This window comes from Pseudorasbora parva, chromosome 18 (assembly GCF_024679245.1).
Source record: "Pseudorasbora parva isolate DD20220531a chromosome 18, ASM2467924v1, whole genome shotgun sequence".
In the NCBI taxonomy this organism is placed as follows: domain Eukaryota; kingdom Metazoa; phylum Chordata; class Actinopteri; order Cypriniformes; family Gobionidae; genus Pseudorasbora; species Pseudorasbora parva.
In genome coordinates, this window is record NC_090189.1 from 13,916,862 (window position 1) to 13,932,365 (window position 15,504).

Below are 15,504 nucleotides of genomic sequence, written 5' to 3' on the forward strand. Positions count from 1 at the left end.
TCATCGGATCTCAACCCAATAGAGCATCTTTGGGATGTGGTGGAACGGGAGCTTCATGCCCTGGATGTGCATTCCACAAAATCTCCATCAACTGCAAGATGATATCCTATTAATATAGGCCAACATTTCTAAAGAATGCTTTCAGCACCTTTTTGAATCAATGCCACATAGAAATTAAGGCAGTTCTGAAGGCGGTCAAACACAGTATTAGTATGGTTTGCAAAGATTTCAAACAAATTTCTTTCACATTGTCATTATGGGGTATTTTTTGTAGAATTTTGAGGAAAATAAAATTAATTCATTTTGGAATAAGGCTATAACATAAAATGTGGAAAAAGCAAAGCTCTGAGAATATTTTCCCTATGCCCTATATATGCCTCATTTTTACAAAACTATAATATCTATAAACAGTTCTCCAATATCTATGAACTAGCAAACAACTTGACTGACCCCACACCCAGTGCAGTTGCATACCTCAGTTCATGTGATGCATAATGTTTATCATGTGCGATTTTCTCCTAGTTCTCACTTCACAAAACTCATTTGGAAGTGTTTTGTCTTCATTACGTGTCTGAATGCATTAAATCTCACGTGCAGCGGCCTGCTGAGGCTGTTTTGCTCAGAATTGGCACTGAGCAATGATTGAAGATGGCAGAGATTCCATTAGGCAGAAAAACTGTGGACTTACAGCCGAATTTCATAATTCATCGTCATAATTACCGGCGGGCACACATGGCTCCTGGAGCGTAGCATACAGCAGACAGGGTAAAACGTGAGCCTCCCTACATTATGCAACATATGCAAATAAACAAATATTTCAAAAGCTTCAGCAGTCTTTGAACACTAGAACTCAAGACAAAGGCAAAATGCAGTTTATTAGAAATCAGCATTTTAAAACGTTTGCAGAATGAAACCATATTCTCCCTTCATTAGAAAACAATTGCATATTCACGTTTGGATTTTCAGATGTCCATATTGTGTTTTTTCTAACCTTTAAAACAAACTGACAATAAACAACCAGTGTAACTGCAAGCATAAGTGCTTTCTTTGTAGCTTTAGCACAACAGATTTAAGCAAAACTATTGGCACAAAGCATTGTTACAGAAGATTCAAAAGTAATGTCAGTAATGGCAACATAATCAAAACACAAACAATACCTCACATGTATATTAATCAATACTGGCATTATGATTAGACTTAATACAATTTTGGACCCTTTACCCATTTCCATTGTCTTGTATGGCTACTATTAAGGTTAAAAGGCACTACAGGTATCATACAGCTGTTCTTTTCTTTCTTTCTTTTTTACAACAAAAACAAGAAATGTAAAAAAAATTGCATTGATAGGCTTGCTTTTTTGCTTGTGTTTGATCACATGCAGCTAGAGGTATGATTAACGCATCAGACATATTCAACATGATATATGACGCTGGTTAGTTTAAATCGATGGTATGACTCAGCAAGGAGTCGTTGAACTGCATGAACAACCAAGTTGTGGGACAAATTAACTTGTTCTTTGCGAGGTTTATATTAAACAAAAAATCTACATCAGTCAGCTAGGCTTACAAATAGAGAACTCTATAGTCAATGGCTTTCTTTTGTTCTCAAAATCTTCATTTCAATGTTTTCTGCTACTTTTATTGACAGTAGAAAGAATCACCCGGACGCACAATCCAATCTTACTGTTTGTAAATGCAATGTTGTCGCTGATTGTCTCACTCATGGAATTTCTTCTGTTATTGACTAAATGGTAATTCAAGATGGACTAAAGTTGAGACTTGGCAATCAAAAGAGTTCATAGTCAGCATGAAACTTCACAGAAAATGGGATAGCCGAGTTACCGCTCTGATGCAAGGACTGGTATTATTTCAACCCCGTGCCATGTTACCCAGTGCAACAGTAGAGAAATAGATGTTTTCTTAGAATTTTTGCACAATAGGAGGTGGAAAAGGCTTGTGTACACAAAATACTAAATTTCTTCTCCTCAAGGCCTGGACGTTCTTGTTTGAAGTGTAACTGGAATGTGTACACAGGGCCAAACCCCAAATCATGGGAGTGTAAGTGTTTGTATACTACCATGCTGACATCTGTGTCAGTGGTCAGGATGTAGGGCTTTCTGTGTGTGCACTTTTCTGGTGTGGAGGGTGGGAGGCCTGTTAGGGCTGGACGTTTGCGGTGTTTTGGATGATACAGGTCCCAGGCTTTCCATGTCTGAAGAACGCACACGCTGTCTGCGAGTCCTCTCGAATTCTTCATCCTGGGCATAAGGATCAATACAATCAATCAATGTATTTGTAAGGATTTTATAGGACTTTTTTGTTGCTGCTTTTACATTTTTGGGGGGATTTAGTATGCTCACCACCAAGGTTGTGTTTATTTGATCAGATTTGATCAAATCATTGTAAAATATTATTACAACTTAAAATAACCTTTTTCTTTTTTAATATTTTTTAAAATGTAACATTCCTGTGAAAACTGTCATTGCTGCAGTCTTCAGTGTCAAATGGCCCTTCAGAAATCATTCTAATGCTGATTTGGTGTTTAAGAAACAGTTCTTATTATTATCAAAGTTAAAAACAGTTTAATTTTTTTTTTTAATTTTTAATTTTATTTTTTAAGAGTATTTAATTAACAAACTTTAACAGATTTGCCTGTATTTGGAAATAGCAATCTTTTGGAAATGGAGGAAAAACAGGTCATGTGATTGTTATTGCGATATCACAACCATGCATACATTAGCATATGTCCACCATATTTGTGTTATAATGTCTTAAAGGTACAGTAGCAGTTTGAAGTTAAAAAATGGTGTCTTGTGCCCCTTAACTCTTTCCCCGCCAGCATTTAAAAAAAAAAAGTTGCCAGCCACCGCCAGGGTTTTTGACCATTTTCACCAAAATTTAAGAACCCATAGAATATTTTTTTAGGAATATCTGAGCATGCAATATATCAAAAGAAAGAGCTGACCTTCTCCTTTAAAAAATAATAATATTTTATTCTAGCTTCATGCATTCCATTTTTATAAACACTTTAATATGGGTAAGTTTCATTAAAAAAAGCAACATTTTGAACAAAAAGCTGAGAAAATCAAATATTTCTGAAAGACTGTATCCATATCAGATTCAGAATGATGATCATGATGAAACACAGATGGAGTAGATCGAGTCCATCAACACTCCTAATACGTGTACAGTCCTGTAGCTCACCCTGGGTCCACATTTCATTCAGAAACATTAGATAGTTTTGATTTATGTGATGTCTAATGTTGATGTTTACGTTATTTTACATATGCATCTGTTTACATGTGATCGCTTGTTTTACTGTGTCTTCCTCTCGTGTGTTTTAATCAGGAGATTCAGTACTCATTCAGAAGATGTGTAATAGCGCCCCCTAGCATCTGACAGTGAAAACACGGAAAATTCAGTTTTTGGCTGGGAAGTGCTCTCACAAATAACGGAAAATTCTGTGTTTGGCAGGGAAAGAGTTAAGAACTACAGCTGTATAACTTATTTTAAGGGAGAAAAATGATCATGTTTATTTAAATTAGGACTGTTGGGTGTAAGAAAAAGGTTGATATGAAGAAATTAAAGATTAAATTGCTAGAAAATTGTAGAAAATCCCTTTAAATCTGTATGTGTATGCAAGACTCACAGTGTCTGCGGTCAATTCCTCCTCTGTGTGCTCACTGTAATGGTTGTAGAGCTCCATGTCTGACAGAGCACTCTCTGCCATCTCCTCTTCATAGTCAGTGTGATAGTCAGATTCATCTGAAGGAGAGGAGGTGATATTTCCAACCCATTAGCTTAATGATGTTTGTACACAAATCACACAACACTAAATGACATCCAACTAAGCAGCCAAAGAAAGATCAATAGGCTGGGAATTTGTGCCAAAAATCCCTGAAACAGACTGCCAAATGTTCTCTTAGAAAGTAAATTTACGAGAGGTGTAGCATTGATTTACCATCCACATGAGCTGGTTTGACTGGCTCAATTCGAGAGACGATCTCAGCCAGATCAGTGAAGGAAGCATTGGGACATGTCACCACCTGCAGAACAACAAACTGAAGTTTGTAACAGTTTTAACACAATTGAAAAGTCTTTTAGGTGATCTACGGCTTACACTGTTGCTTTGCGTTTTGTGGAATTCTTCCTGATGTCTGTCCTTCATCATCTTTTCTACCACGCCACTCCTGCACCACACGTCAAACACTGTCTTCCCATGCTGAAACCCCACCTCCTGTATACACACACACACAGCAAACCAGAGTAAATCCAAAAAGTATAAGTGCAGGAGAAAGGTTGAATATTTAGGGTGCAGAAGGTAAAAAATTCTCAGAAGGAGAAAAAACTCACACTGATCTCATCGAACTTGCCGAACTCGAGTGTGCGGTATCTGTCGATGGGAGGTCTGATGTATTCACAGTAGTCGCTGTTCTTAACAGATTCAAGCTGTCTCACGGAGCACACATAAGCCAGTCGGGCCTGGATCTCAGTCATGTTCAAAACCTGAAATGGTCACACACAGCTAGGGTATTTGGTGTGGTTGCTAGTTAATATGGCTCAGGTTCCCCCAATAATGCAAACCTAAGGCATATTTTTGCTTGTTTTATCATGCGTATAAACTTTACAGTTTACACAAGTGGCGGTATCATTTATTTGATGGTACCGGTCTTACCTGTGTACCAAAGTTTAATAACCACTAAAAGTTGACATTTAAAGTGAGGTCACATAAGTGAAATTTCACTGCCAAAAAAGGTCCATTGTCTATTGCCAAAAGTGTAATGATGCATGATGCACAGCTCAGTCATTTACAAACCAAGCAGCTTTTCTTTTCTGCTTTTGCATGGTTTGCTATTGAAATTACTGCATTTCGTAGAACAACAGTAAGTGTGACTGGACCTTTACAAGTATGAGTAATAGTCACACTTGCCTCAGAAAGCACAACTAATTAAAGGGTTACTTCACAGATTAGCATATGGCTTTGTATACATTTTCTGTCTTTTCTCAGTCTAGAAAGCACCAAATTCCAAAAATATTATCACATTTCTACTACATTAATGACCCCGTTTAAATACAGATTCATCCTCCCCTTTAAGCAAACACTGCACCCCTTACCTTGACTTTCTCAGCCAGTGGGTTGAACCGTTTCCATAGCAGCCACCAGCCAGAGAGGGCGTCCCCGTAGTTAGTGAGGTTAGTTTCATCTTGGCTTCCCACATCAATGGCAATAACCACCTTGGCACCCATAGAGCGTGCCACATCCGCTGGAATAAGGACAGAAGTCAACACCCTCACCAACCATTAACGGCCCTGTTTACACATGGTAGCCTACTAAGATGAGTTTTGATCGATTGGATCACAAGTAGACAATGGAGACATTCCTGCTTAAACCTGGTATTTTAATACACATATTTTCCCTACTTTCAACCACTTCTTTCCTGGTTTCTTCAACTGGAAGGGGGGGGGGTCTAATGGACAAAATAAGCTTGTGCAATTTACATATATTTACATGTTTTCTCCGACAGCTGCAAAACCATGCCGAACTTTTGTGTGTGTGTGTGTGTGTGTGTGTGTGTGTGTGTGTGTGTGTGTGTGTGTGTGTGTGTGTTCAAAATCAGGAATGTACAAGTAAGTTTTTTTCGTCTTCAAAGCCATCTTGGGTCACCAGCCATAGTTTATATCCCGTCCGGCTACCACACTTCATATGTTTACACATTAAGTCAGTAGGCGGAGACTAACTGGTCTTTAGCGGCTGTTCGAACACATTCAACAACATGTGCGCTTACACTACGAAAGTGATCCGGTCGAATGCATTTTTGATTACCTGAAGTGGTTGAAAGTGGATAAGCTCAAAATGTTTTAGACCATGTTTACACCTGTATTTAGCGCCATACACTTATGATCTGATCAACCAAAATGCATCTTAATAGCATGTGTAAACAGGGCCAAAAAGATAAAATTGTCAAAATGCTTTAGATTATGATCTGATCAACCAAAATGCATCTTAAAAGCATGTGCAAACAGGGCCAAAAAGACAAAATTGTCAAAATGCTTTAGATCTGATAAAATGCAGAAGTCTCGGCCATAGACGGCACACTTACGGCCCACCCAGTCCATTCACTGAATGATGGATGAAAATTGCCAAAAAATGGCAAAAGTTTTATGAAAGTTATGAAATATTATTGGGGATTTGACTATTTAAGAACCCTCCCCCAGACAGATCTTTTCTGTCTAAGTAGGCGGTTCTTGGCCAGAATAAGCCACAAAGTGGTCCAGACTTTGTGCCAACAGTTAAAAGTCGGGCAGTGTTGAGCTATTTTAGTAGCTTTGTATCCATGAAGTGGGACTGTCATGGCATTTTGGGATTTCACTGTCAAGACCTAAATACGTTTTGCTGTAGGGAGCTAATGTCCTACTACACACCTGGCAGGTTGTTGATGTAGCCTCCGTCCATGAGCAGGTGTCCATCTTTTGGATCACACAGTGGTGGCAGATAACCAGAGAGAGACATGCTGGAACGCACATACCTCCACAGGGAGCCTGAGATGGAGGGACAGGAAACATCAGACATTTATCCTGGTTAAGGGGAGGCTCATAAATGATCAGGTGGAGACTATGTGACAGTACCAACCGTCAGTGTGCACTCTCATTGTGGAGGCGGTGATGTCCGTGGTGATGTTAAAATATGGGATCCAGAGATCCTGTAAACAAGCCAAATGCATTCAAGCTGCTGAATTTGGCAGATCCTGTGTAGAATTTCTTGAGCCAAAAAGAACCATTTTCCTACCTCTATCTGTTTGTCTTTGAAGACAGCATTAATGCTAGAGTTAAACGAAGCTCCGGAAAACATAGAAGTGATAGGGTAGGTCAGGTCCAGCACTTTCTTAAACACTGATGTCATTTCCTGCAGAGGAAGAAAGGGAAACAAAGTTAGATTTTTGGCAAAGGAACATAAATTAAAAAGAAAAAGGTAACAAAAAGGCTAATGAATAGAACAACAAAAAAGGCAAGGGAATGAGAAAAGAAATAAAAAAGGAAAAGTGACAAAAAAGGAAAAGGGAAAGGAATATAAAAAAAAATTGATAAAGGGAAAGGGAAAGGAAATGAAAAGGGACACAAAAGGAATCAAAAAAGGAAAGGACAATAAAAGGAAAACAAAAGAAAAAACAATAGGAACAGGAATAGAAAATGAAATAAAATAAAATTAATAGGAAAAAGAATAGGAATGAACAATAGGAGGGGAATAGGAATAAGAAAGAGAAAAAGAAAATTAGAAGAAAAAATTGAACAAGAAAGGAAAACGAAAAAAATGAAATGAATATCAAATATTTGTATATTTATATTTATATACTGAAATATATTTTTAATCAAGATTTTTTTTTACAAGAAATGGCTCATTTTAATCCGAACAGCTTTTTAAATAATTTTTCAGTGAAAAACAAAACTGTCAAAAAGTATTCTAATATTCACAGCTTGGTAAAGCCCATTGAGTCAATTTTTGCAAAGACATAAGTGTTGTCACCTTGTCATATGAGCTTCACCTGTGACTAATAATGGATCAATTAGGTCTCAAGTGTGTATAAAAAGAACCCCAGTACGCTAGACCTTCACATCAACTGCAACTAGACCTCTGCAAACATGCCTAAGATTCACCCTGAGACTAAAGTTTTGATTATCAAGAGGGTGAAGACCAGATCCACTGCTGATGTGGCAGACACCTTCAATGTGTCTCAGCATCAAGTACAGAGGATTAAAAAAAGATTTGAAGAGGCTGGAGACGTTTTTGACAAGCCCAGGTCAGGCAGACCACGCAAGACAACTGCTCGAGAGGACCATTTGTTGGCTCGAAAATCCAAGGCCAGCCCATTTTCCACTGCAGCAGAGCTCCACGAGACCTGGTCACCTGAAGTCCCTGTGTCAACCAGAACAGTTTGTAGGATTCTGCCTCGAAATGGCCTCCATGGTCGAATCAGTGCCCAGAAGCCAGCACTAAACAAAAGACAATTGAAAAACCGTGTGGCATTTGCCAAGGCCCACAGCCTGCTAAAAGGATGGACGCTGGAAAAGTGGCAGAAGGTGGATTTTCAGATGAATCTTCAGTTGAGTTACACCACAGTCGCCGCAAATATTGCAGGAGACCTACTGCTGCCCGAATGGATCCGAGATTCACCCAGAAAACAGTGAAGTTTGGTGGCGGAAAAATCATGGTCAAGGTGGGAGACTCTGTCCATAGGACAACAATCAGTCGTATACTGCACAAATCTGGCCTTTATGGAAGAGTGGCAAGAAGAAAGCCATTTCTTAAAGATATCCATAAAAAGTGTCATTTATAGTTTGCCACAAGCCACCTGGGAGACACACCAAACATGTGGAAGAAGGTGCTCTGGTCAGATGAAACCAAAATTGAACTTTTTGGTAACAATGCAAAACGTTATGTTTGGCGTAAAAGCAACACAGCTCATCACCCTGAACACACACCATCCCCACTGTCAAACATGGTGGTGGCAGCAGCATGGTTTGGGCCTGCTTTTCTTCAGCAGGGACAGGGAAGATGGTTAAAATTGATGGGAAGATGGATGGAGCCAATACAGGACCATTCTGGAAGAAAACCTGATGGAGTCTGCAAAAGACTTGAGACTGGGACGGAGATTTGTCTTCCAACAAGACAATGATCAAAACATAAAGCAAAATCTACAATGGAATGGTTCAAAAATAAACATATCCAGGTGTTAGAATGGCCAAGACAAAGTCCAGACCTGAATCCAATCGAGAATCTGTGGAAAGAACTGAAAACTGCTGTTCACAAACACTCTCCATCCAACCTCACTGAGCTCGAGCTGATGTTCTGCAAGGAGGAATGGGCAAATATTTCAGTCTCTCGATGTGCAAAACTGATAGAGACATACCCCAAGCGACTTACAGCTGTAATCGCAGCAAAAGTTGGCGCTACAAAGTAATAACTTAAGAGGGCCGAATAATTTTGCACGCCCAATTTTTCCGTTTTTGATTTGTTAAAAAAGTTTTAAATATCCAATAAATTTTGTTCCACTTCATGATTGTGTCCCACTTGTTGTTGATTCTTCACAAAAAATTACAGTCTCATATCATTATGTTTGAAGCCTGAAATGTGGCAAAAGGTCGCAAAGTTCAAGGGGGCCGAATACTTTCGCAAGGCACTGTATATATGTGAAAAGGAAGGAAAACAGGAGGGATGCACTGGTGCATTTTAAGGTAGCATAAGGTTCATCTCAGGCTTTCGAGTGTTTAACGTTACAGTGGTCTCTCACCATGGACCATTCTCTGGCTCTGATCTTCATCCTGCTGTAACTGCGGTCCTCTGCATACAGTGCGCCCATCATGGAACCAATAGAGGTGCCGCCCACCAGATCAATAGGGATTCCCGCTTCACTCAATGCTCGAATTACACCCACCTGAGAACAACCCCTAAAGGAGAGAAGAAGGGATGAAAAGAAGGATGAGGGGGACAAATAAACCTAGTAATATGAGGCCAATCAAATCCATAACCTTTAACTGGTTGTGTACTATCTGTCCAAAAAAAATGATGCTGCTCAAATATGGCAAAACATTGACAATGTATAAGACTGGGCAGATTTAACACTGAACACAGAATCAAATCACAGGTAACTACACAGAGAAATCAAGGGAGAAAACAGCAACCAACCTTCAAACACCTCCTGCCAACCACGAAAAAAGACAGAATAGACAAACAGAGGCTGTCAGATCAAATTAAATTGACAAAAAGAGAGCAACAGAGGCAAGAGGTCAAACGAGGACGGAGAGGGGGTGGTAAAGGGCTTTTAAAGGAAAATGCCACAGTAGTGTCAACAAGAGTGGGAGTGTGAAAATGCATTCAAAACAGTGGAGGTGTTTTTCTCCTCATTTCGTTTTTTTAGGTGAGTACCTGGCTCCTCCTCCCCCTAGCACCAGAGCGATGGTGTTGCCTGTCAGGACACGGGCCAGGCGTGAGAAATCAGAGTGGTGATCAGCGGGTTTCTGGAACACACGCTGGTACATCTCTCTCTGTAAACATAAATGACACAGGATCTTAAACCAAAGCTATACCAGAAATCCTTGTTACAATCGTCAATGACTACTAGGGATGCCACAATTCTCCATACAATATTGAACCGTTTGGTACGGCATTCACGGTTCAATATACGCTTGTGAATTGCGGTTTTAGATTTATTTATTTTATTTCTCAGTTTGAAATATTTATCTCAGTTTATTTTGGCACTTCTTGTGTGTGCCTGTGAGCCTACGCACTGCCGCTGATATGAGCAAATATCCAATCATATGCACCAAAGTTAGGGTTTGTTTAGCTACACTTCAAATGCTGGTGTCAAAGAGTTATACTCACGGAACAGTTATTCACAATCACGAAAGTTGATTATTTGCATGCATTTTAAAGCCTTGCCGGTTAAACATTAAATTTGCATGCTAATGCACTTTTACATTCGCTGAGTGCGCGCACTAAAAGCCTGTCAAACACACATGATTACCGGACTACGTAATCTTACTACGCTAATACTGTCAAATACACACAAGGTTAACATAAACACAGTCGGTTAGGATTAAAGTGAAAGTAAAATCTCTGTGTGTCTGTATGAGATGCGAGCAGGTCATGAATACTTGTCCTTAAAGGGACAGTGCACCTCTAAAGTGATGTTAATAAAACAACAAAAGACAAAGAGAAGATCACTCACTGATCTTGAATAAAAACAAAAACTAATACAGTAGCTTTTAATCAATTTATATTTATATGTTGAAGACATACTCTACTATGTAGTTTTAATTTTACATGTATTAATTCAATTTCATACTTAAAGTGTATGTAAGATTGTGGCCATAACTGGTATTGCAATCACTTTTAAAATACTATAGAGTACTATATCCCCTCTCCCCCGACTCGAGGTTGCCAGATATGCTGCAGGATCTAGCAGGAATGTTTGTAGCTGAAGCTGTGGTAACTAGAGCAAAGCTGGCAACCCAGATGCCGAAACTCTACTGACTTCATGATTGGTAGATATGTGGAGGACAGAGCTTCAGGCCAAAACACAAAATGTCAACATCAGTGGGCTGCAACCACAACTTTTAAATGACAATATCCTGGCCGGACTACAGTTGTCAGTGATATAAATATTTGAAATTAACATGATTTCTTAAATGTCTAGTGACATATCAGGGTCATTTTATGATTAATTGAATAACATTTCTTACATACAGTTCCTTTAAATGCTGCTGTACAGCTCTGAGTTGCCACTGTAAATCTTTATATACATTTATGTTATATTATACAATACAATAGGAATTTGTAAGTTTTGTTTTTTTAAGTTGTTTTTTCTAAGTTTAAGTAAGTTTTTTCAAGTCCTTTAAGTAAAAGAAAGAAAGAGTATTGCAATAATAATAAAAAAAAATTCTCCTTAAACTTTTTATGTTCCTGTCACCTAAGAATAGAATAGCAAAAAACCGAATCAAACCGAAAACCGTGGTTAAAAACCGAGGTATGTATTGAACCGTGGACTAACTGTATTGTTGCATCCCTAATGACCATCATACAATTTCTCTCTCTTGGTCTCGAGTCAGACTTGCTCACTAACTTGTTGTGATGGGCACTATTGGAAACAATTTTATAAATAACTTACCTTAGAACCATGTAATATTATTGGTAACACTGTTTTGTGCCATTCACAAAACATTTAAATTGGTTACTTTCTGATTCGTTTCATAGCGGAGATTGGTTTCCGTAAAAAAATGTCTGTAATTAAAGGCACACTATGTAGTTTATGCCAGTGGTGTTCAAAACAAAGGCCTATTTTGATGACGCTGAGATTTAGTGCGTAATCTTGGGAGTTGTCGTCTTCACCTCCCAGCCAGTGGAAAATAATTGGGATGGGACATGGGTGGAAATCATGTTCATGGATGAGATTATTAAAGGGGGGGTGAAACACTCAGTTTCAGTCAATCTCATGTCAATCTTGAGTACCTATAGAGTAGTATTGCATCCTTCATATCTCCGAAAAGTCTTTAGTTTTATTATATTTATAAAAGAAATATGGGCTGTACCGAGTCTTTCCGGAAAAAAACGAGCGCCTGGAGGCGTATCGTGTGGGCGGAGCTAAAGAATGACGAGCGTGCACAAAGCAGTGACGTCCTCAAGCGTGGAGAAGCCCATCGCTATCGATCTCAGCTAATAGATATATGATCCAGAATCATTCGGAGGCTGAAATAAATTGAACAGGAGAAACAGCAACAGCCGGAACGTCCGTCTCTGTGGTATATACTGTATTTAGTGGCCTGTCAACATTTGTGTGTGTTTACTCGCAGTTTATGAGGACATGATTCGGTTTATGGACTATTGTATGCGACTAAACCTTAGCAGTAGCAAGCCAAACGGTTTTGCACGTCAGACTAGTGTAACTTTATACATAGAACAACAATGGAGTAACCGTTAGCGCATTTGGATGACGAAGCACGCGATCGAGTCATTTACTGATGTTTACTCACGCGACGATAGCCAACAACATAGACATTTGAAGCAGTTTTACTCACCGGCTGCTTCCAAAGCAGGACCGAACCTTTATCGCTGGGACCGCTCCGTCAAAAACACACTTCTTTGGTATGATTTGGTAAAGTCCTGACAGCAGTGAACGATGGAGATCCACTTTGTGACGCGACTGAAGCGATGTTGTGAAGCTTCCCGTCATTTCTGCGTTCAAATCGGTTCAAATGCAGCGCTGCCTTCCCAGAATGCTGTGCTGAAGCGTTGAAGTCGCCCATAGGAATAAAGTGGAGCGCGGCGCGGACTATAACGACATAAGCGTTCACAGACGAATGGATCTGCAGCTGAGCGAGTGTTTATGGGCGTGCATTTCCTCTCTCGCTCTAGTCACACGCGTGCGTGCACCCTACCGGGAGAAGAGCCCGTACGGCTCTTCTGAAAATGATGATGTTATAACGTTACTCTGTGCGTTCACTCCGCGGCTGCTACGAGACACTTGATGCACACTGCAGTAAGCTAGATCGATATTAGAATATCATATTAATAAATGCTGGATGGTAATGCTAAATGGCATGCAATTAATTATTCTGTTGTCTCTAAACATTTGATCCCTTTTCTAATAAAAGATAATACATGAAAGCATGTTTGAGGTTTCCATGGTTTCTTCAAAATAAAAAAATAGAAATCAAGGATAACGTGAGTAAGCTGTCATTGATAGGCGACGCACGGACACAGCTAAAATTGCTTATTTCTGGATTGCTTACATTCTTGGAAACATTTGGGATGTACACGTACACACTGTTCTAGTGGATTTTGGATATTTTATTGTGCCTTTAATTTTATTTTGTGATTTCTTCTCTCTTTATATCCTGAAAGAGATAAAGACTTGCCATGACATGACAAATTCAACTGAGCTCAAGGACACACCAGTAGCAGCCTGGGAAACTTGACAGGAATATTAAATATTAAAATGTATAAATCTAAAATGTGGCAATCAATACATTTTCCCTTTCACTCAAGTGAATGCTGGGGGGGGGGGTCTGTGGAAAAATGTAGAGGAAAAATATTTTAAAAAATGAATAACGTTTTAAGATTATATAAAATAAAAATATATCAAATAAAATATATGAAAATGGAACTATTGCATCATTATGTTTTGGGTTCTGTGGCATAAAAGTTTGAAAACCCCTGAGCTAGACCATTGCATGACTTTCAAAATGTCAGTTGTTTCTGTGAAACCATGATGTAATATTGAGTGCTGTACCAATTTTGGCAGGCTCCTCTTGGTGAAGACTCTGCGGGGGCAGGACAGGTGAAGGTGTCTGGAGATCCAGCTCCGCATGTTCAGCCATTCAGCTGTTCCTTTGGGAGGAGGGCCATCCTCACGGTGCAACAACACCAGCTGTTTCTGTGCTCTTACTGCACTCCCCTCTAACATACGTTCCAGCTGAGAGAAATAGAGATAAGCAGACAAAGAGAGGGCTGAATATCATCCCTTCAGGACAAGACAACATCCATCCAAATGCATTAAGATAATAAAATCATTTTCTTTAATGGAACGCACTAAATGTAGAACTAATCCATAAATATAATAGAAATATATCCATTTATTTCAAGGTCACTCCATTCAGACAAATAATTATTGATTGGGATGGGCCGGTATGCTTTTAAGAGAAAAACGATGTCCTCTCTCAATTCTTTTTTGTGAATGCCATTACCTATTTCAGACTTGTTTAAAACATCTGAGCTTTGAGTCCCTAATTCAAAGAGCAGCGCTATAGTGGCTATCCTCTTTAAAGGGTGCAGGATATACACAATCAATAGGGATGTTGCACTACCCCGGACCTCTGATCCAACTTCAAACACACAGGCCTAACTACCCAAACACCTGGACATCTCTAAAACGGCTTTCCCTGCTGCACTTGAATGATCTCTCTCTAGCAAAAAAAGAACTGAGTAAGTCCTGCAGTTCAACTGGAGTTCTGTCAACAAGGTTAAATACTTTCTGTGATCAGAGTATTTCAGCATTGACTTACAGTACAGAAGGATAAAACTGAATCTGGAATAGGTGTTATGGTTCAAACTACTTAATATTAGTTGGGCTAAGAGTACCTGCCATTTCATTTGAGTGGTGAATTTAAAGAGTTTTTTTATATTAAAGACTCTTCATTTTCCAGTGGAAGTAGTAAAAGTGGTGCAGCTCAGATTCTTGGTACATACAATTTACAGTAGCAACAATTCATGTAAGTGTTTTTCACTCTGTGATGATGTAACACCATCATACCTCTCCCACGGCTGGGTCTTGCTCTCCCAGTCCCACGATGATGATGCAATCAGCCTGTCTGATGCAGCGCTGAGTCCACGGGGTAAGTGACACATCCGTCTGATACAGGACTATGCGGTGGATGTCTTCCTGCTGACCCAGCCAACTCGACAACCTGTACTCATGCACACTGGAGTAGAGAAGATTATTTTCAGCTATTTTTCATTGTATGTACAAATAACTTGATTTGTGCACTATATTGTACGTTATTTCTAAAAATGTAAATAATCAAATTGTTTAAATCAAATTAAAATAAATCGAATTTGAAGTCAAAGTAAATAAGGATGCAAATGACTTCTCTTCAGTTGTTAATTTATGAATTGTGTGAACAGATGCAAGGGTCCTACACCTTTTGACAAATAAATATCGATGATGTATAAAGTGCAAAAGTGCCCGTCCACTTTTTCAGCGGCAATGGTTTTGGAAGTATTTTTTCTATTTATTTCTCCCACTGGGAGAGTCTAAGAGTAAAAAGTCGTTGTTTAAGTGTTATAAGCCATGGCATGAACTAAACCATTCAGCTACAAGGTGAATCATAAAATTACAAACTTTGATTTGACTGTGTACTTTAGCTTTAGTGATGGAAAGAACCACACACACACATTCACTGATGCTCCAGAAAGAAAACACAATGCATGAAAGGGATAGTTCCCCCAGAAAGG

The 15,504-nt window shown here is 39.1% G+C and overlaps 1 protein-coding gene across 3 annotated transcripts in view; it reads right to left on the reverse strand.

Annotated features, from left to right (window-relative positions):
• Nucleotides 1–850: 850 nt before the first annotated feature.
• The window catches only part of pnpla7a (patatin-like phospholipase domain containing 7a), a 45,338-nt gene continuing 30,684 nt past the window's right edge, over nucleotides 851–15,504 (reverse strand). For all 3 annotated transcript variants that reach the window (XM_067424737.1, XM_067424736.1, XM_067424735.1), the window contains 13 exons: nucleotides 14,804–14,972; nucleotides 13,784–13,966; nucleotides 9,922–10,040; nucleotides 9,287–9,443; nucleotides 6,787–6,903; nucleotides 6,631–6,700; nucleotides 6,423–6,539; nucleotides 5,115–5,263; nucleotides 4,353–4,505; nucleotides 4,120–4,236; nucleotides 3,961–4,045; nucleotides 3,649–3,764; nucleotides 851–2,257 (listed from right to left, as the gene is read on the reverse strand). In XM_067424737.1, coding sequence (XP_067280838.1) covers nucleotides 2,093–2,257; nucleotides 3,649–3,764; nucleotides 3,961–4,045; nucleotides 4,120–4,236; nucleotides 4,353–4,505; nucleotides 5,115–5,263; nucleotides 6,423–6,539; nucleotides 6,631–6,700; nucleotides 6,787–6,903; nucleotides 9,287–9,443; nucleotides 9,922–10,040; nucleotides 13,784–13,966; nucleotides 14,804–14,972 — 1,717 coding nt within the window. In that variant the 3' untranslated portion in view covers nucleotides 851–2,092. The remainder of the gene's footprint in view (nucleotides 2,258–3,648; nucleotides 3,765–3,960; nucleotides 4,046–4,119; nucleotides 4,237–4,352; nucleotides 4,506–5,114; nucleotides 5,264–6,422; nucleotides 6,540–6,630; nucleotides 6,701–6,786; nucleotides 6,904–9,286; nucleotides 9,444–9,921; nucleotides 10,041–13,783; nucleotides 13,967–14,803; nucleotides 14,973–15,504) is intronic.